The 21,982-nt window shown below is 46.2% G+C and overlaps 2 protein-coding genes across 9 annotated transcripts in view; one reads left to right on the top strand and one right to left on the bottom strand.

Annotated features, from left to right (window-relative positions):
* LOC119974550 overlaps positions 1-17,024 on the bottom strand; it is a 41,064-nt gene extending 24,040 nt beyond the window's left edge. The window contains exon 1 of one of the 3 annotated variants that reach the window (XM_038813536.1): positions 16,895-17,024. The gene's annotated coding sequence lies outside the window, so the exon portion shown is untranslated. Of the gene's footprint in view, positions 1-14,039; positions 14,059-16,894 lie in introns of those variants that run through there. The other 2 variants (XM_038813534.1, XM_038813535.1) reach the window with 2 other exon arrangements.
* LOC119974549 overlaps positions 17,025-21,982 on the top strand; it is a 35,353-nt gene continuing 30,395 nt past the window's right edge. For 4 of the 6 annotated variants that reach the window (XR_005462522.1, XR_005462521.1, XM_038813532.1 and 1 more), the window contains exons 1-3: positions 17,025-17,181; positions 17,961-18,296; positions 19,830-20,135. Coding sequence is in view for 4 of the 6 variants with exons in the window: in XM_038813532.1 (XP_038669460.1) it covers positions 17,133-17,181; positions 17,961-18,296; positions 19,830-20,135 (691 nt within the window). In the remaining 2 variants the exon portion in view is untranslated. The remainder of the gene's footprint in view (positions 17,182-17,960; positions 18,297-19,829; positions 20,136-21,982) is intronic. The other 2 variants (XM_038813530.1, XM_038813529.1) reach the window with 2 other exon arrangements.

Raw genomic sequence — 21,982 nt, 5'->3', positions numbered from 1 at the left:
CCCCAGGTAGCGGAATTTGTTTTGGGTTTATTTGAACAGCAGTCCCTCCAACTCTGCCCCCTCCCCCTCTGTGGGTTCACTGGGAAAATTACACTCTTGCCCAGGTTGGATTTCCAGCCCGTGAAGGCATACACACTTCTGATTCCTTCCATGCTGGCTTGGGGCTCCAAAATGTAGAGGAGCAGATCATCCAGCATAGAATGCGACTCTATGCCCTTTGTCTCCCCTCTGGATACCTCTCCAACTTTTCGACGCTGTGAGGGCGATCGCAGTAGCTCGATTGCCAGAGCAAACAGCAGCAGAACAGCGGGCATCTCCGCCTTTTGCCTCTGTGCAGCAGGAAGCATATGGAGCTGGTTGTGTTGGTCCACATGCTTGCCATGGGAGCGCTGGACAGAAGTTTCACCCAGGCAGTGAACCTGTTCCAAGCCCGAACCACTCCAGTACCTCAATGAGGTACTTCTACTCAACCCTGTTGAAGGCCTTTTCTGCGTCCAGGGAGATGATCACGTCTGGTAGTCTCTCCCCGGGTGAGATCATTATCATGTTCAGTAGATGCCTCATGTTCGATGCTAACTACCTACCCTTGTCAAAGCCCTTCTAGTCCTCTGGGACCAGCTCTGGTACGCAGTTCTCCAGTCGCCTAGCCAGGATCGTGGCCTGTATTTTTGCACCTACGTTGAGCAGCGAGATGGGTCTGTTGGACCCGCATTCAGTCGGGTCTTTCTTGGCCATCAGCGAGATGGACTCTTGTGCTGGTGTTGGTGGCAGAGTGTGCCTTACTAGCGAGTCTGTGAACATCTGGTCCCGGTGAAAGACTCTCTTTGGTCTTCCTGAAACTTGTTGATCTTCCTGCATAAAGAGTTGTCCCTGACTGAGTGTTGCAGACTGTAACATTCCAGGGTTTAGGGTTACACGCCAAGAGATGCACTGAAGCTTGGGGCAGCCGCCGCAGAGGCACAATGGGGGCAGGTCGCTGTCTAAGGGCCCTCCCACCATAGTGCCCGAGGGGCCAGGAAACTGGGTGAAATCCCTGGGGCTGAATATTTGACATGCCATGAATGTTGCAAATATAAACTGTAAATGTGGTGAAAGCATTCAAAATGCCAGAAACTGCCATGAAGGAAACTAACCTGCCTTGCCTTTTACCTAACGAAGTGTACTGTTACATAATGTACCATCATAGGTTGTATGATTAAAGCAAAATAAAGATCAAAGCAAATTCCTGCGGACGCTGGAATCCAAAGCAAAAACAGAAAATGCTGAACAATTTCCACAGGCCTGACAGCGTCTGTGGAGAGAGAAAACGGAGCTAATGTTTCAGGTCTGGAAGACTCTTTGTCAAACCTCGGGTTGACAAAGTTGCTTTAACAAAACAGTAAGAAGTCTTACAACACCAGGTTAAAGTCCAACAGGTTTGTTTCAAACACGAGCTTTCGGAGCACGGCTCCTTCTTCAGGTGTTCACATCATGGCTTTAACAAAAGAGTGATTCAGACTTGAAATGTTAGCTCCGTCCCTGCTCCACAGACACTGTTAAACCTGCTGAGATTGTCCAGCATTTTCTGCTTTTGTTATGAGTGAAGAATATTTTTTTGGAGGGTGTGTGTGTCTGTGTGGGGCGGGGGGGGGGGGGGGGGGGGGGGGGGATTGCTGTGGGGAAATCGCATTCCTTTGATATTATTCAAACCCTCGAGAAAAGATACAGACCAGGATGGAAATGATGACTGGACCCTGTTGCAAACTCATCGTGACACAGTCTTAATTGATCAAAATCCTTCTTGAGTGGGATGAAATTTCTTGTCTGGTGCAATGTTAAAATCATTAACGTTAAAGCAAGGAAAATGTAATCCAGCCTTTCCGGACAGGAAGTAGAGCGGGCAGTCAATGACAGAACACAAAAATCAGCAGCTTCAATAAATAGACGGGAACAAACATACCACATGCCCCTTCGGCAGTGGTGCCCTTTGACTAAGGGTTTGGAGATTGGAAGTGGTTTGCCCTTGTTTTGCTGGAAATTAGCCACTTGTGGTTCCGCTGCCATCGCCTTACTCATACTACCTCACTGTCTGGGATGGAGAAGTGTGGAACTGAATCCACGAATCTTCCTCCTCAAAGATGACGTTCAATGAACTGAACCTTCCCCATTCTGACTGACACAACTTAGTAGGAACTGACGCTGCATCGTACTGAGTTAAAAAAAATGTCAAGTTATTGCAGAAACAGAAATATATTGGGTGGGATTCTCCATTGGCTGCCACCAGAATCGGGAAACGCAATTGGGCGGAGAATTGGTTTTGACGCCAAAATCGTGGCGGGCGCCGGTATCAGGCTAAATCGCAATTCTACAGTCCCTCAACAGTGGCGTCAGTGCGTTCCACACCATGTGCACAGGAAACATCATTGGCATATCATTAGCGGGTCTGACCCGATATTCTCTAGGGCATCCGTGATTCTCCCGTCCACCGTGGCAAATCCCCAACAGTGAGGTTCACTTGTGCTTTTAAAAATGGAGAAGTGCGTGCCGTAGCCGCTGAGGGAGAGAGGGGAGGATACGGAAAGTGTCCAACATCACCATAGTTTGCTGGCAGTCGTGCTGCTGGCGGGGGGCTTCTGCCAGGGCTGGTGTAAGAAGCGAGGGGTGGTCAGGAGATGAGTTGTGGGGTCAGAATGGATGGTCACGGAAAAACATTGCCACGGCCGTCAAGGCAGCCATGCAGCTGCACACACTGCTAACAGCCCACTGTGAACTTAGGGCCACAGGCCATATGGGTCCCCACCCTAGGCCAGCCCCCAAGGTGCCCACTGGCCCCAGCCGACCCATCAGCAGGATGTGTGCACTCTAGCACAACCAGTGCCATCTTGTTGGCTGGGATGGTGTGTGTGGGGAGTGAAATGTGTATATGTGGCTGAAGCTTGACAGCCTCCAGAGTGTCAATCATGAATCCCATGCCATTTCTCATTGAAATCGATTGTGTTCCACATGGTGTCGGTTCTAGCCCCTTATCAGTTGCTGAATCGGTCCAGTTGGGTTGCCAGTTTTGTTGTTGTGCAAGTCGACGAATCCTGTCCCGGCATCAATACTTAGTCTCAGGAATGGAGAATCCTGCCAAGTGACATCAGTGTAAATTCGCTGTTTAGTTGCTGTTTAAAATGCATATAAGTAAAATAAAACATTAAATGGGAAGGATGGACATAACTAAAATAGGCATTGCGTAAAACACAATAGCGATCAGTCTCCTTTCCACAGTACTTGAGGGTTTAGCTCAATTGGCTGGATCATGATGCAGAGCAAGACCAGTAGCACGGGTTCAATTCCTGCACCGACTTAGGTTATTCACGGAGACTCTGCCTTCTCAACCTTGCCCCTCGCCTGTGGTGTGGTGATCCTCGGGTTAAATCACCACCAGTCAGCTCGCCTTGTCAAAGGGGAAAGCAGCCTATGTTCATCGGGGACGATGGTGACTTAATTTATTTACTTGAGGGTTTAAAAAAATCTTGGCCAGAATTCTCCAGCCACTGGGAGTCTCTGTTCTCTGTAACATGGGTTTCCCGGTGGTGTGGAGTAGCTCCAATGGGAAATCCCATTGACAAGCAGCAGAAAAGAGATTCCCACCGCCAGCGAACGGGGAGCCACCGAGAAAGACACGGCCCGGGCACCGGAAAATCCTACCCCGTATTTTGGGGATGTCGGCATCGCTGGGCTAGGTCATTGCCCATGCCTAATTGCCCATGGGAGGTGTTTTTTGTGTCTGATTCAGATCACTTACAATGTCTCTCGGAAATTCTGGTGGTTGTTACCTGAAGCTAAGAGATGCCATTTCACGTTTGGACGCGAGGGTCAATGGAACACATTCTGAGTGCAAGACGGGCCGCCCGGTTCTCCTCATTGCATTTTCGAGGCCGCAAGGGAAGGCGCAGTGTTGATAGCAGTTTACAAGTTGCCTTGGCCGCATTGTGCAGCCCCCCCCCCCAGCTCCGGCACAAGTCATAGATCGCATGCCCTTTGCCAATTTATTCTCAGAGGTGGCCAGCTGCCACCTTGAACCACGCCGTCCTGCTAGTCCAGGCCGGCTGCTTTCTCCTGCAATGGTGTTGTACATCCGCATAATTGGCTCGGCCTGGTGGTAGGGTTTTACAGCACGGAAAAAGGCCCTACAGCCCATCATGTCTGCACCGGCTATCAAGCACCTATCTCTTCTAACCCTTTTCTCCAGCACTTTGTCTATTGCCTTGTATGCTACGGTATTTCAAGTACTCATTTAAATGCTGCTTAAATATCGTGAGGGTTCCTATCTCTACCACCTTTTCAGGCAGCGCTTTCCACATCCCCCCATCCTCTGATTGAAAAAGATTTTCCTCAAACCCCTTCTAAACCTCCTGCTCCTTGCCTTAATCTATTCCCACTGGTTAACAACCTCCCTACTAAGTGGAAAAGATTCTTGTTATCTACCATATCTTTGGCCCTCTTAATTCTGTGCACCTCGGCCCTCATAAGGCCATCGCCCAGCCTGAGAATCATAGAATCCCTACAGTGCAGAAGGAGGCCATTCTGAAAGAGCACCGTACCTAGGCCCACTCCGCCATCCTTTTTTAAAAATTCATGTGGGCATTGCTGGTTGGACCATCATTTATTGCCCTTCCCTAGTTGCCCTTCAGAAAGTGATGGTGAGTTGCCTTCTTGAACCGTTGCAGTCCTTGAGGTATAGGTACACCCACTGTGCTGATCGGGTGGTAATTGACTAGGTTGGATTTGTCCTGTTTCCTGTGCACAGGACACACGTGGGCAACTTTTCACATTGCCGGGTAGATGTCAGTTTGTAGCTATACTGGGACAGCTTGGCTAGGGGTGTGGCAAGTTCTGGAGCACAAGTCTTCAGTAATATTGCTGGGATATTGTCAGGGCCCATAGCCTTTGCAGTGTCCATTGCCTTTAGCCATTTCTTGATATCACATGGAATGAATTGTATTGGCTGAAGACTGACATCTGTGATGCTGGGGACCTCCGGAGGAGACCGAGATGGATCATCCACTCGGCACTTCTGGCTGAAGATTGTTGCGAATCCCTCAGCCTTGTCTTTTGCACATATGTGCTGGACTCTTCCAACATTGAGGATGGGGATATTTGTGGAGCCTCCTCCTCCAGTGAGTTTAATTGTCCAGCGCCATTCATGGCTGGATGTGGCAGGACTACAGAGCTTAGATCTGATGTGTTTGTTGTGGAATCGCTTAGCTCCGTCTATTACTTGCTGCTTATGCGGTTTGGTCACAAGTAGTCCTGTGTTGTAGCTTCACCAGGTGGACACCTTATTTTTTCGGTATGCCTGGTGTTGTTCCTGGCATGCTCTCCTGTACCCTTCACTGAACCAGGGTTGATCCCTTGGCTTGGTCATAATGGTGGAGTGGGGAATATGTCGGGCCTTGAAATTGCAGATTGTGATTGAATACAATTCTGCTGATGGCCCTCATGGATGCCCAGTCTTGAGTTGCTAGACATGTTCAAAGTCTATCCCATTTAGCACGGTAGTGCCTTGCCCTGTAACCCCACGTGAGCATGGCAAATTCACCTAAACTGCACATCTTTGGACTGTGGGAGGAAACCAGAGCACCCGGAGAAAACCCACTCAGACAGTCATCAAGGCCGGAATTGAACCTGGGTCCCTGCTGCTGTGAGGCAGCAGTGCTAACCACTGCCACCGTGCCTCCCTCTGCTCTAAGGAAAACAAACCCAGCCTATCTTCATAGCTGAAACCCTCCAGCCCAGGCAGCATCATGGTGAATCTCCTCTGCACCCTTTCTATCACATACTTCCGAAAGTGTGGCCCCAGTTCAGTGGGGTGTGGCAGTTAGGAAGGATCAGCCTCATTGTTGTGTGGGCCTTGACTCGCATGTAAAGGCAGCAGATTTCCCTCCCAAAAGAATCACAAGTCAATCAGAAGATTCTTTAAAAAATTCACTCATGGGATGTGAGCATTGCTGGCTGGACTAGCATTTACTGACCATCCCTAATTTTCCTTAAACCGAGTGGCTGGCCAAGCCATTTCAGAGGGCATTTAACAGTCATCCACACTACTGTGGGTCTGGAGTCACATGTACGCCAGGTCAGCAAAGGATGGCAGAATTATTTCCCTAAAGGACACAAGTGAATCAGATGTTTTTTAAGACCATCAGCCATGGTTTCATGGTCATCTTTCGGCTTTTAATTCCAGATGTTTGTTGAATTGAAATTTCACCATCTGCCAAGGTGGGATTTGAACCCAGATCTCCAGAGCATTACCTGGGTCTCTGGCTAACTCGTCCAGTGACAATACCACTGTGCCACTGTTTGGGGGTTGGGAAAGGCACAGTCTTGAAATTATTAGCCTACCAACATTACCACCTGGCCACTCCGCATTAAAGATTCTGCACATGGAGTACATTTACGTTCAATGTCATCCTTTCACTTTGGGGATGATGAACCCTGGGAGGAGATGCTACTTCTGAACGATGAACTGGTTAAAGTGCGTGACAGACCTTTGATCTGAAGCAGCTTTATGCAGATGGGGATTGGCAATAGTGAAGAAGGTTCCATTTTTGACTGTGTTGACCACAGCTTCCCCATTTCCATGCTTCTCTCCCAGCTGTGCTGACAACGATTTTCCTTTTCTAAACCTAACTTTACGGTATGTGACATGTGACACCCGACATGTTTATAGTTCATTATCTGCGTGGGTTTCACCCTCACAACCCAAAGATGTGCAGGTTAGGTGAATTGGCCCTTAATTGGAGAAAAATAAATAATTGGGTCCTCTAAATTTATTTTTAAAAAAAAGAATGTTTATTGATTTGTCATGGGCCCACATTTGTGGATCAGTGTGTGGGGGTGGGTGAAGGGGTCATTGCATCACATCAATTGCAGAAGTGCCATCCTGACTCCCAGTTTCACCATTCCTTAAGTGTTTCCTCTCTGAAAATGTACTTCAAAAAATTTGCAAAGATAAATTGCATAACAGTTCAAATTTGACATGGCATAAAGTGCAGCACTGATCAGTTTAATCCGATACAGTATGCTCGGGGTCTCAATCATTTGGCACTGTATGTTCCGTTTACCATCTACATTTTCATTTCATGTCAAACATTTCCTGGTTGCAGCCTGAGGGGCTTTACACAGTTTGCATGCAATCAGTCAGCTTTGGCGGGAGCACTCTTAAGAGTGTGACCTTCCTCCATTTTGCCTCTGCGGCAGCTGCCCCAAGCTTTAGTGCTTCCCTCAGTACTTGGCCCTGTGCTTTGGAATGTGTCAGTCTGCAACACTGGGTCAGGGACAGACTAACAGGTTTTGGACAGACCAAAGAGTGTCGTTCACCGAGTTGACTCCTCCAGCAGCAACTGATGTTTGTCTCAGTGTTCGGCCCTGGGAACAGCCAACAGAGCACAGAGTCCTGGGATCACAGAACAGCTCGGGGATGAACCTTGACAAAAACTATCTTATCTCTCTCAAGATGCACAAGAAGGTGAAACCATGTGTGGTGATATGAGTGGGAGCACTGCCATTGGTGCAGAGCATTGGTTTCCCTTTGGCTCTGGCTGGTCATGTGCCTCTCGTCTGATTGGCTGGGACTAGTCATGTGACTGCTCACCAATTGGTCGAGAGGCAAGTAGACCCCGCCTCCGAGGCGGGTTATAAGTACCCAGGTTTCCCGGCGGTCGGCCTTTCTCTGTAGTCGACCACCGAACTAACAACTAGCTGATCAAAGCCACAGTTTGGATCTTCATCGTGTTTCGCGTCCAATTGATGGTACATCACCATGTCACTGACTTGCCTTTATTCTATCAGCAGGGCCTCTGCAGGAGCTCTTTGGCACTAAAATTATTTTCATTGTAAAAAGGTAACTTGCAAACATACCTACAAGGTGCAAAAGTAGGCCATTCTGCCCATCAGGCCTGCTCCACCATTTAATAAGATCATGGCTGATCTGATAGTAACCTCAAATCCACATCCTGCCTATCCCTCCCCCAACCCCCTGATACCCCTTCACCCTCTTGTTTACCAAGAATCTATCCATCTGCCTTAAAAATATTCAAAGATTCTGCTTACACTGCTTTTCAGGAAGGGAATTTCAAAAACTAATGATCCACTGCGAGAAAGAAAAATCTCCTTATCCCCATCTCAAATGAGTGACCCCTTATTTTTAAACAATGACCCCTAGTTCTGGATCCTCCCACAAGATGAAAGATCCGCTCCACATTCAACCCGTCAATGCCCCTCAGAAATGTTTTGATCAAGTCGCCTCTTACTCTTTTAAACTCTTATGGATACAACCCGAACCTCTCCAACTTTTCCTCATTAGACAAACTCACCCATTCCTGGTATTATTCTAGTAAACTAAACTGCTTCTAATGTATTTACATTTATCCTCAAATAAGGATGACAATACTGTTCACAATACTCCAGATGTAGTCCCACCAATGCCTTGTACAACTGAAACATAACCTTGCTACTTATTAATCAATTCATATTGCAATAAATGCTAACATTCCATCAGCGTTCCCAATTCCTTGTTGTTTCTGTATTCTAGCCTTTTGTAATTCATGCATTAATCCACCCAGATAATTATGCATCTCAGATCTCTGCAATCTCTCACCATTTAGAAAAAAATGCTTTTTAAAAATTCTTCCTGCCAAAATAGACAATTTCACATTTCCCCACATTTTACTCAATTTTTGAGTTCTTTTCCCATTCATTTAACCTACCTATATCCTTTTGCAGATACTTTATGTCCTCTTTACAACTTACTTTCCTACCTGTGGTCAGAAAATTTGGTAACCATCAGTTCAATCCCTATATCCAAGTCATTATCTAAATTGCAAACAGTTGAGGTCCCAGCACTTATCTCCATGCCACATCACTGGTCACATTCCCACCAACCCAGAAAAAGACCCATTTATGCCTACACTTTGCTTCCTGATTGCTAGTTAATCTTCTGTCCAGGCCAATCTGTTACCCCCATAACATGAACCCCATAACGTGAGCTTTAATTTTCCGCAATGACCTTTGATGTGGCACTTTATCAAATTCCTTCCGGAAACCTAAGTACAGTACATCCACCAGTTCCCCTTTACCCACAGCACATGTTACTTCCTCAAAGAAGTAAACTCTGAGCTGAAGCTGCTGGAACATCAAACCCTCACTGCATATATGTTTGCCCTGGATCAAACTGGTACCAACATACTGAAGCTGCAACACAACACCTTTCCTGCCATCCTTAATGTATTCCAATTCACTATTTGACTATTTTATTCAAATATAGAAAAAGCAAAAGCAAAATATATGTTCATTCACCTTACCATCAGATGCTGGACTATTTTAAACCTTAGGAATAGAATAAAATTTATTCACTTACCACCTACTCACCAAATGATGGGCTGCTTCTCCTGTACCAGAATAAGACCAATTCCTGAAGACTGAAAAAGTTAGAAAGCAAAAAGCAGAATAGCATTCCTTCCCCTTCCTTCCCCAACTCCCTTCATTAGCCAATTCCTAGCACTCCGTTCTAAGTCGCACACCTTGCAGTAAACGCACCTCCGCCCCCCTCGACCCCGCCAGCCGGAATTAAATTCCCACTTTGAACCACATTCCAAAATACACTCATTCAGGCTGAAGTGGATTAGATCACAATTCGACTCCAGCGCATTTGCACAACACAAACGAAAGATTGGTCCCTTGTGCCATAAGCAGCCGACAGCTGGAAACATTGGATCTTGTCGAGGACACTGAGGGAAATGGCTTCTGGGTTTTACTCATCTTGCAAACTATTTCTCCAGGTACGACTATCAGCTGACCATCTCATCAACGTCCTGATATTTCCTTTATCTATGTCTCTCTGTCTGTCTGTCTCTCTGTCTCTCTCTCTCTGTCTGCCTGTCTATCTCTCTGTCCGCCTTTATCTCTATCTAGCTATCCATCCATTAATTAAGAGTCAGCACAATTATCAATGCAGCATTTTCTTTATTTGAATGGTGGATAGAGTTGACAGGAGATATTCTTGTATATATATATAATATATTCAGGAACTTGACACAAACTGCTTTTGTTTTGCTGGCTAACTCACAATAAAGCTCATATTAAAGACTGCACGTTATTTTATTCAACAAGTTTGAATATATGGTATTTCATTGGTCATTGGGTATATTTTAGTTGAACAACAGTTCCTTTGTACAGAAAAAGACAACGCAAGGTACAAAACAAAACAAAACAAACCAAATTACAAACAATAACAGAGCCGTGAGCAAACACCATTGGCTGTTGGCACGAGCCGATGAGCCTCTCAGCTCTCAAAGAGAAAATGCTGGAAATTCTCAGCAGGTCTGGCAGCATCTGTAGGGAGAGAAAAGAGCTCATGGTTGGAGTCCAGATGGCCCTGTGTCAAAGCTGGGAGCTTTGACAAATGGTCATCTGGACTCGAAAAATCAGCATTTTCTCTTTGGTTTCAGGTTCCACCATCTGCAGTAATTTGCTTTTAGCCTCTCAGCTCATTGAGGATCTCTGGGCCGTGGAAAGACCACTTGATGTGCACGTGCATTTGCTCTCAGTTGTAGCTTCAACTTCCATTTTCAGGGTTGGCGCAGTGGGAAGAGGAATCTTTCACAACATTGTGCAAGAAGTCTGTTCACATTGCACAGTTGTGGAGGAGAGATTCGGTGTGCCATTAAACCCTAGCTCACCTTCTTAATTTGATGTCATTTCCACCGATTCTGCCCCCGTGTTGCTTCCTTGTGTCAACCACTTTGAGGACCCCATGATGGCGTATTGGCAGTGGACGGATGATTCGAGACACACTAAGCACATGATAAGCATGGTTACTGACTCCAACTCCTGGTGCACTTCCAGCAGACGCCACCACATTGCCTTCGCCAAAGCCAACTGCTTCGGAGCAAGAGATTTCTCTCTTTCGTTCACACCAACACTGAAGGATGGTGGAGTCTACAGCTACATGGTCGTTGAGCGTGCAGGGAACCGTGCATTACAAGAATAAAACTGATTGTTTTTTGAGCTGAGTTGCCATATAAAACAACCTGATTTTCTATTTGGCTCAAAAGACCCAGCAATTTAAGGGGTTTGAGTTTCAGAGCCGGGCAGTCAAGATTCTCTGTTGCTGAGTGGGTTAAGAGTCACATATAGGCCAGACCGGGTAAGGACTGCAGATTTCCTTCCCTGAAGGGACATTACATAGAAAATAGAAGCAAGAGGAGGCCATTCAGCCCTTCGAGCCTGCTTGTCCGCTCATTATGATCATGGCTGATTAACAAATTCAATATCCTAATCCCGCACCCATCCCCATGTCCCTTGATCCCTTTATCCCCAAGAGCTACATCTAATTCCTTCCTGAAATTACACAATATTTTGGTCTCAACTACTTTCTGTGGTAGTGAATTCCACAGATTCACCACTCTCTGGGTGAAGAAAGTTCTCCTCACCTCAGTCCTAAAAGGTTTACCCCTTACCCTCAAAATAGTTCTGAACTTCCTCACCACCGGGAACATTCTTTCTGAATCTACCCTGGATCTTTCCCCAGATAAGGACACCAGAACTGCACACAATACTCCAGGTGTCGCGATACCAGTGCCCCATGAAGGCCCACCTTCTCAACCTTGCCCTTCGTCTGAGGTGTGGTGATCCTCAGGTTAAACCGCCACCAATCAGTTCTTTCCCTCAAAGGAGAAAACAGCCCATGGTCATCTGGGACTATGGCAATTTTACCTTATCTATACAATTGCAGTAAAACATCCCTATTCCTGTACTCAAATCCTCCTGCTATGATGAACCAGATAGGTTTTTTTAGAAAGATTGATCAATACTTAATTAGCTTTACCAGCTCATTACTAATTTTGTCCTAGAATTATTTGAATTTAATCCCCGCTACCTTCCATTTGATCGGCTGCTCCCCCCGCTTCCCTCCCTCCCCGGGCAATACACTGAGACTCTGGTTTACTGAGTCCAGTGTCATCACCAGTTATGCCACAGACTCTGTGTATTAACCTTGCCTGTCCGTTCTGTTTCTGTCCTCCTCCCTTTGTAGTGGTTGTGACTCCAGCAACCCCCCACTTCCCCCTGGAGGAAGCCGCAGCTTCAGCCTGGACATATCAGAGCTGCTCGATTCCAGCAGCATCGTGTGGGACCCTCGCATGGCCCGTGGAACGGTGAAAGGAGTTGAATTTCAGTGGAAGCACAATGGCGTACCGATCATGCGAGATGGTCGACACTCTTTGGCCGCGGGGAATTTGAACATCAGCTGCTTTCAGGAGGAGGATATTGGAGAGTACACACTGACTGGGAGATTGAAGAATGGGATGACAGCCTCTGATAGCTGCAGGGTGGCAATAGCGGGCGAGTTGCTACCTGTTCATTTCCATCATGGGCTGGATGTCTTTTGCGGCAATGGATTGAATGTCAGTGGATTTTGGCAAGAGCTGTGTAGAGATGCGTCGAGGTCTTTCAAAGTGTACCCAATGTTCATCTGAATGTTTTCTCCAAGTGTCGATTGACCATCAAATCACAGGATTGATCACAGCACAGAAGGAGGCCATTCAGCCTATCGCACTTGCGTCAACTCTCCGCAAGAGCAACTCAGCTAGTGCTGCTCACAATATTTGTTTTTTCTTGGTGGACTGCAAATCTTTCCTCCTCAGTTAATGATCTAATTCCCTTTGAAAAGCCTCGACAAATCTGCCTCCCCAACCTCCGCACTTAGGCAATGCCTTCCAGATCCCAGCCACTCACTGTGTGGATCGTTTCCCCCCCTCCCCATGTCATTGAAGCTTCCTTGGGTAATCACTTTAAATCTGTGTCGCGCTGGTTCTCAACCCCACTGTTTGTGGCAGCGGATTCTCCCAATCGACTGTGTCCCAGACCCCTCTCAGTTTTGAACACCTCGATTGACTCTCCTCTTCACCTTCTCTTCGAGGAGAACAGTTCCTCTGACCTATCCTCATTGCTGAAGTTCCTTGTCCTTTGATCTTGTCAATCTTATCTGTACCCTCTCAGATGCCTTATCATCCTCCCTAAAGTGTGGTATCCAGAAGTGGACTCACAATGCTCGATTTTGTGCTGAAACAGTATTACATAGAACATAGAACAGTACAGCACAGAACAGGCCCTTCGGCCCTCGATGTTGTGCCGAGCAATGATCACCTTACTCAAACCCACGTATCCACCCTATACCCGTAACCCAACAACCTCCCCCCCCTTAACCTTACTTTTATTTTAGGACACTACGGGCAATTTAGCATGGCCAATCCACCTAACCCACACATCTTTGGACTGTGGGAGGAAACCGGAGCACCCGGAGGAAACCCACGCACACACGGGGAGGACGTGCAGACTCCGCACAGACAGTGACCCAGCCAGGAACCGAACCTGGGACCCTGGAGCTGTGAAGCATTTATGCTAACCACCATGCTACCGTGCTGCCCCAATATTCTGCCCCAGTATTCTGTGCAGCTGTAACAAAACTCCTAGTTTTTCTACTCTGTGCCCCTACTATAAAACTCAAGCTGCTGTACATTATGTTAATGCTTTGTCAGCCTATGTTGCTGCACGTAGGCACATAGACACCTCTGCTCCAAACCCCCAACGTTTTGAATTGTACCGTTTATTTTACATTGCCTCCCCCTCATTCTTCTAATCAAAATGAATGATTGTAACTTAGATGTTGATCTGTTTAGAAGAGGAACAGAGAAATGGCACACAATTGGCACCCTGTGACAACACAACCATCTCTTGGCTGTAATGCAAGGCAGCATGATGATCTCAGGCCGGACCAGACACCAACGGTTGCTGGGATACAGGACAGAAATCCCAATATTTTACTTCCATTATGTAAGACAGTGAGGAAAGGACACATTGCTCCAGGAATAACTTTGCACATAAGTAGTGATATGGTATATTGAAACAAACTTTATTGCTAACACAATATTAATAACTTTCACCGTAGAAATACAATTCACTTTCAAATACCAGCTAAACAATGCTTATTAATACAATGACAAAATAACCCTTACCTGCTATCTTTATTTCCACTCAAACAACACCCATCTTAGGTCACAATCCACTTTTAAATGCAGTTATCAGCCTGGGGAATACTTGCTATGAAGAGATATCTTGGATCAGCCACTTTGAGACAGCAGTATCCTTCAGGTCCCAGCTTGCAAATTCTTGCTTGTTTAAACTGCCAATCTGAGTCACTGCTCCTGTCCTGTTCACAGGCAAATCTTTAACTCACTGTGTTGAGATCCGCTGCTTCTGGTCTGTCCCCAGTCAAACCTTTAACTGAACCGTTTGGCAAGGAGCCGCTAGTCTGTCTAAAGACAGATCTTTAACCGGACTGTATTGAGAGCTGCTGCTTGTCTTCTGTTCACAATCCAATCTAAAACTAAGCTAAAACCTCAATATCTGACTGCTTCAGCCCTTGGCTCCTCCCATGAACTGCCTCATCTCATTAAGCTTAACACAATGTCTCTAATTATCAACTCCCCAGGGAACTCTCCTAATCAGAGAATTTACAGTGCAGAAGGAGGCCATTCGGCCCATTGAGTCTGCACCAGCCCTTGGAAAGAGCACACTACTTAACACCTCCACCTGATCCCCGTAACCCCACCTAATGTTTTTGGACACTAAGGGCAATTTATCATGGCCAATCCACTCAACCTGCACATCCTTGGACCAAGGGAGAAAACCGGAGCACCTGCCGGAGGAAGCCCACACAAACATGGGGAGAATGTGCAGACTCCACACTGACAGCAAATATCCATTAACCCAAACTTTTATGATGCTTTAATTGCACTTCTTGTAGCCACAAAGCCTGGCTACCTTGCAAACCAGGATTTTTAACAACACTGCTGCAACAGTCACTATCCCAGGCTTTTAACCATTACTGCGACAAAAACATATAATGCAATACATCTGAACTTCCTACATTCATCACATTAGAAGCAGAATTGTGACTTGCTATGATCAACAAATCTGGACATTTGATTAATATCAAATTGAACAGGAATGGAGGTAATTGGTGATATAAAATGGATAATGATATAAAATGGACAATGTTGATTTGTCTTCCCATTCCGCCCCCCCCCCCAAAATATATTTTATTCATCATAAAACATTCCGACTTGAAAATTACAGAAAGTGCAACAAAACCCAACTTCTTTCCATACAGTAAGTTTTACTCTTTGGTGTCTCTGCACATTAAGATTTACAATGTACACTCCATGTCGGGAATATGGGCTGAAGGACAAAAACATTTTGAACTGAAGATGCACAGAAAGTGCAATAAAATTCAACTTTTCTTCATTTACTGCATTCCTCTTTGAGGCGTCTCAACATGTTTTCATTCCCTCATAGAACATACAGTGCAGAAGATGTGGATGTTACTGGCTCGACCAGCGTTTACCTAATTTCCCTCCACCATTGCTTGGTCATTTCAGAGGGGCATTGAAGAGTCAACCAGATTGTCATTGATCTGGAGTCACAGGCCGGGTGGCAAACTCCCTTCCCTGAAGGACACTCATGAACCAGATGGGTTTGATGACCATTAGTAATGGCCACTGCCCGAGATTTTCTACTGAATTCAAATCTCACCACCTGGCATGGTGAGATTCGAAGCCATGACCATTCCCTGGGTCTCTGAGTTATTAGACCACTGGTAATAACCAACACACTGCGACCACATCCCCTTTGATAGAGAGCAATATTTACCATGTAAGGTCCCACGTCAGGCACTCAACCCCAGGGGTACAATACCCGCGACCGGAGATCACTTTGATTTCATAAGGATGGAAAGTTGAGTGTGTACTGATCGATCAATTCCATATCCTGCATTACACTCTATCAGCCAAAATAACATTCCCACATACGTGTTCTCGGCCACTTTCGACTCGCCCAAGGCTTGCCCCAAAAAAGAGCCCAGATCAGGCAATATCAGTCATCAACAATACAAAGTGCCCATTGCCACAAATATTCTGCTGAAGGGGACGGTGTCGGTACACAACCCACCTTGACTGCCCGAGTGCCCCTCGCACTCAAACTCTTGAGATCCCCTCTGCTATCCTGGCAAACTTATGCCCATGACTTAGGTGGTGATGCTGCTTCCACACGGTATTAGGAACCACATCAACACACACTAGATGGAGGCCATTCAGCTCATCGTATGTGTGCTAAATCTTTGAAAGAACCAGCTGACCCAAACCACCCACCCCAGCACCCAACGTTTTCACCGTGCCATGGCCCAAGGGGACCTAAGTTTGAATCCCACGAGGAGATAGGGTGAAATTTGAATTTTGTTTTTAAAACGTATCAAATGCGAAGGCTAATGGGGACTATGCAACCATCATCAACTGTCATAAAAATTAACCCACCTGGTTCTCCAAGTGCCCATCCCCAGCTGAAACGCCCCTCTGAAATGGCTGCGCAAGTCACTCAGTTCGAGGGTGATTAGGGATCGGCAACAATGCTGGCCACGTGCCAGGAATAGAATTAAAACACATTTCACACTGGCCAGTAAAAGTCAGATGGCCATGGAGGCATCATTGGAGTTGATAACATTTATCTTTACAGACAATGATAACCTAAAAATGATGTGGAGATGCCGGCGTTGGACTGGGGTGAGCACAGTAAGAAGTCTGACAACACCAGGTTAAAGTCCAACAGGTTTGTTTCAAATCACTAGCTTTGGGAGAGCAGCTCCTTCCTCAGGTGAAGGAAGGAGCAGTGCTCCGAAAGCTAGTGTTTGAAACAAACCTGTTGGACTTTAATTTAGACATGGGCAGGGATTGTTGGAGTTACCAGGCGGACACCCATTCAGGGAAAGAGACTAGAATCATTCTTGGAGAATATCAAAGCACAACTTTAAACTCACGGCATTTCCTGCGAGATTCCAGCCGGGATGTCTCACTCCCAGGAGTTTGGAGTTCAGTTCAATACCCGGCAGAGTTTCAGCAAAGTGACAGTCTTCTCGCTGTCACTGCGGAGAAGAGCGGATATTAGATCACAATTCGATTCCAGCGCACTTGCACAACACAAACGGAGGATTGGTCCCTTGTGTAATAAGCACCTAACAGCTGGAGCCATTGCATCTTGTCGAGGACAGTGAGGAAATGGCTTCTTCTTTCTGGGTTTTCCTCATCTTGCTAACTATTTCTCCAGGTACGATTATCAGCTGACCATCTGGTCAACGTCCTGATATTTCCTTCATCTGTGTCTCTCTCTGTCACTCTGCCTCTGTCTCTCTGTGTGTCTCTCCGTCCGCCCGCCTCTCTATCTCTCAGTCCGCCTTTATCTGCAGCAATCCATCCATCAATTAACAGTCAGCACAACTATCGGTGCAGCATTTTCTTAATTCGAATGGTGCACTAGAGTTGACAGGAGATATTGGTGGACCTTAACACAAACTGCTTTTGTTTTGCTGGCTAACTCACAGTAAAGCTCATATTAAAGACTGCAGGTTATTTTATTCAATAAGTTCGAATGTGTGGTGTTTCATTTGTCATTGTGTATATTTTAGTTGAACAACAGTTCTTTTGTATAAAAAGACAACGCAAGGTACAAAACAAATATATAAAACAAGAAACAGGCAACAGTACAATGAAGTTACAAACTTGACACCATTACAAACAAGGGAGACAAATCAAATTACAAACAATAACAGAGCCGTGAGCAAACACCATTGGCTGTTGGCAATAGCCTCTCAGCTATTGGTGAGCCTCTCAGCTCATTGAGGGTCTCTGGACTGCAGAAAGACCACTTGATGTGGTACACTGTTGCTCTCAGTTGCAGCTTCAACTTCCATTTTCAGGGTTGCGCAGTGGGAAGATCAATCTTTCACAACATTGTGCAAGACTTCTGTTCACATTGCACAGTTGTGGAGGAGAAATTCTTTAAAGTGCCTTTAAACCCTGTCTCACCTTCTTCGTTCTTGTGTGCAGATTCCGCTCAGGAGGAATTTGATGTAATTTCCACCGATTCTGCCCCCGTGTTGCTTCCTTGTGTTAACCGCTTTGAGGACCCCATGATGGCGAGTTGGCAGTGGGCGGATGTTTCCAGACGCACCAAGGATATAAGTATGGTTACCAACTCCAACTCCTGGTGCACCTCAAGCACACGCCCCCACATTGCTTTCGCCAAAGCCGACTGCTTCGGAGCAAGAGATTTCTCTCTGTCGTTCACGCCAACACTGAAGGACGGCGGAGTCTACACCTGCATGGTCCATGAGCGTGCAGGTACCTCGCACATTACAAGAATCAAACTGGTTGTTTTTCGAGGTGAGTTGCTGAATAAAACAATCTGTTTTACTATTTGGCTCAAAAGACCAAGTAACTTAAGGGGATTGGGTTTCACAGCCAGTAGTTAAGATTCAGTGTACGTTGCTGAGTGGGTTAGGAGTCACATGTAGGCCAGACCAGGTCAGGATGGCAGATTCCTGCCCTGAAGGGACATTACATAGAAAATAGAAACAGGAGGAGGCCATTCGGCCCTTCAAGCCTGCTTTTCTGCTCATTATGATCATGGCTGATTAGCAAATTCAATATCCTGATCCTGCCTTCCCCCATATCCCTTGATCCCTTTGGTGCTTGAAATTACACAATGTTTGGTCCTGAATTACTTTTTGTGGCAGTACATTCCACAGATTTGCCTCTCTTGTATGAAGAAATTTCTCTTCACCTCAGTCCTAAATGGTTTATCCCTTACCCTCAAACTATGACCCCTAGTTCTGAACTTCCTCATATCGTGAACATTCTTTCTGAACCTACCCTGTCTAACCTTGTTAGAATTTGATAAGTTTCTATTAGATCCCACTCACTCTTCACAACTCATATGAATTTAATCCTAACCCACTTAATCTCTCCTCATATTACAGTCCTGCCATTGCTGCACCTCTTCAATAGCAAGAACATGCTATCTCAGCCAAGGACACCAAAACTGTACAGAAAACTCCAGTTGTGGCTACACCAATGCACTATGAAGGCCCACCTTCTCCACCTTGCCTCCAGGGGCTGTTTAGCACAGGGCTAAATCGCTGGCTTTGAAAGCAGACCAAGCAGGCCAGCAGCACGGTTCAATTCCCGTAACAGCCTCCCCGGACAGGCGCCGGAATGTGGCGACTAGGGGCTTTTCACAGTAACTTCATTGAAGCCTACTCGTGACAATAAGCAATTTTCATTCATTTCATCTGTGGTGTGCTGATCCTCAGGTTAAGTCACCACCAGTTAGTGCAGCACGGTGGCGCAGTGGTTAGCATTGCTGCCTCACGGCGCCGAGGTCCCAGGTTCAATCCCGACTCTGGGTCACTGTCTGTGTGCACATTCTCCCCGTGTTTGCAGGATAGGTGGATCGACCACACTAAATTGCCCCTGAATTGGAAAAAAATGAAATGGGTACTCAAGATTTACTTTATAAAAAGTCACCACCAGTCAGCTCTTTGTGTTAAAGGAGAAAACAGCCCATGGTCATCTGGGACTATGGCTACTTTACCTTACCTTTATCTACACAATTGCAGTAAAACATCCCTATTCCTATACTCAAATCCTCTTGCTATGGAGAACCAGATAGGTGTTTATAAAATTGATCATTACTGAACTAGCTTTACCAGTTAATGACTAATTTTTGTCCCAGAATTATTTGAATATAATCCCTGCTACCTTCCATTTGATCTGCTGACCCCCCCCCCCCCCCCCCCCTCCCCGGGCAATACACTGAGCCTCTGGATTACTCAGTCCAGCGTCATCACCAGTTGTGCCACAGGCTCTGTGTATTAATGTTGCCCTGTCCATTCTGTTTTTGTTCTGCCAATGCAGCGATTGTGACTCCATCAACCCCACTTCCCCCTGGAGGAAGCCTCAGCTTCAGCCTGGACGTATCAGGGCTGCTCGATTCCAGCAGCATCGTGTGGGACCCTCGCATGGCCCGTGGAACGGTGAAAGGAGTTGAATTTCAGTGGAAGCACAATGGCGTACCGATCATGCGAGATGGTCGACACTCTTTGGCCGCGGGGAATTTGAACGTCAGCTGCTTTCAGGAGGAGGATATTGGAGAGTACACACTGACTGGGAGATTGAAGAATGGGATGACAGCCTCTGATAGCTGCAGGGTGGCAATAGCGGGTGAGTTGCTGCCTCTTCATTTCCGTTGTGGGCTGGATGTCTTTTGCGGCAAAAGATGGAATGACAGTGCCTTTTGGCAAGTGCTGTATAGAGGCGTGTCGAGGTCTTTTCAATGTCCCCGATGTTCATCTAAATCTTTTCTCCAAGTATTGATTGTCCATCAAATCGCTATATCTGTGAAAGAATCAGGAGATTCGTCTGATCCAACCCACCCATCCGAGCACCCAATGTTTTAACGCCAGCCCCCCACCCACCACACGCCCCCCTCCCAGCCCCTGAGCCCTGGATATTTTCCACTTTTAAGTGAACGTCAATAGTTTAATCACTAGAAATTTGGAAAAGGTGATGAGCCCTCACTCAAATGCTTCACTCCAGCATGCAATAAATGGGTCAAATAGCTTCTGTGTCATCAGTGGCTCCATGACTGATATTGGATTGGTTGGTGAATGGCAAAAAGTAGCAGAATTTCCACCCATTATAGAAGAGGTCTCAACTTTTGGTAGACAAGTCTACTGGCTCTGATGGACTGCATCCCAGAGTGCTGAAAGAGATGGCTAGGGAAATTGTAAATGCACTAGTGATAATTTACCAAAATCCCTGTGGATTGGAAATTAGCAAACGTGACACCACTGTTTAAAAAAGGAGGTAGGCAGAAAGCGGGTAATTATAGGCCAGTTAGCTTAACTTCAGTAGTAGGGAAGATGCTGGAAGATGCTGGAATCTATCATCAAGGAAGAAATAGCGAGGCATCTGGTTGGAAATTGTCCCATTTAGCAGATGCAGCATGGGTTCATAAAGGGCAGGTCATGCCGAACTAATTTAATGGAATTGTTTGAGGAGATTACCAGTGCGGTAGATAACGGGGAGCCAATGGATGTGGTATATCTGGATTTCCAGAAAGCTTTTGACAAGGTGCCACACAAAAGGTTGCTGCAGAAGATAAAGATGCATGGCATTAAGGGTAAAGTAATAGCATGGATAGAGGATTGGTTAATTAATAGAAAGCAAAGAATGGGGATTAATGGGTGTTTCTGTGGTTGGCAATCAATAGCTAGTGGTGTCCCTCAGGGATCAGTGTTGGCCACAATTGTTCACAATTGACATAGATGATTTGGAGTTGGGGACCAAGGGCAATGTGTCCAGGTTTGCAGACGACACTAAGATGAGTGGTGAAGCTAAAAGTGCAGAGGATACTGGAAGTCTGCAGAGGGATTTGGATAAGTTAAGTGAATAGGCTAGGGTCTCGTAGATGGAATACAATGTTGACAAATGTGAGATTATCCATTTTGGTAGGAATAACAGCAAAAGGGATTATTATTTAAATGATAAAATATTAAAACATGCTGCTGTGCAGAGAGACCTGGGTGTGCTCGTGCATGAGTCGCAAAACGTTGGTTTACAGGTGCAACAGATGATTAAGAAGGCAAATGGAGTTTTGTCCTTCATTGCTAGAGGGATGGAGTTTAAGACTAGGAAGGTTATGCTGCAATTGTATAAGGCGTTAGTGAGGCCACACCTGGAGTATTGTGTTCAGTTTTGGTCCCCTTACCTGAGAAAGGACGTACTGGTGCTGGAGGATGTGCAGAGGAGATTCACTAGGTTAATCCCAGAGCTGAAGGGGTTGGATTACGAGGAGAGGTTGAGTAGACTGGGACTGTACTCATTGGAATTTAGAAGGGTGTGGTGGGGTGGGGGGTGGGGGGGGGGGGGTGGGGGGGAGGTTGGGGGGAGGGGTGGGGGGAGGTTGGGGGGGGGGGTAGGGGGGGATCTTATACAAAAATATAAAATTATGAAGGGAATAGATAGGATAGATGCGAGCAGGTTGTATCCACTGGCGGATGAAAGCA

Source organism: Scyliorhinus canicula, chromosome 12, assembly GCF_902713615.1.
Source record: "Scyliorhinus canicula chromosome 12, sScyCan1.1, whole genome shotgun sequence".
NCBI lineage: Eukaryota > Metazoa > Chordata > Chondrichthyes > Carcharhiniformes > Scyliorhinidae > Scyliorhinus > Scyliorhinus canicula.
The sequence above is the reverse complement of the archived record's forward strand: the minus strand, read 5'-3'. Positions and strand labels throughout refer to the sequence as shown.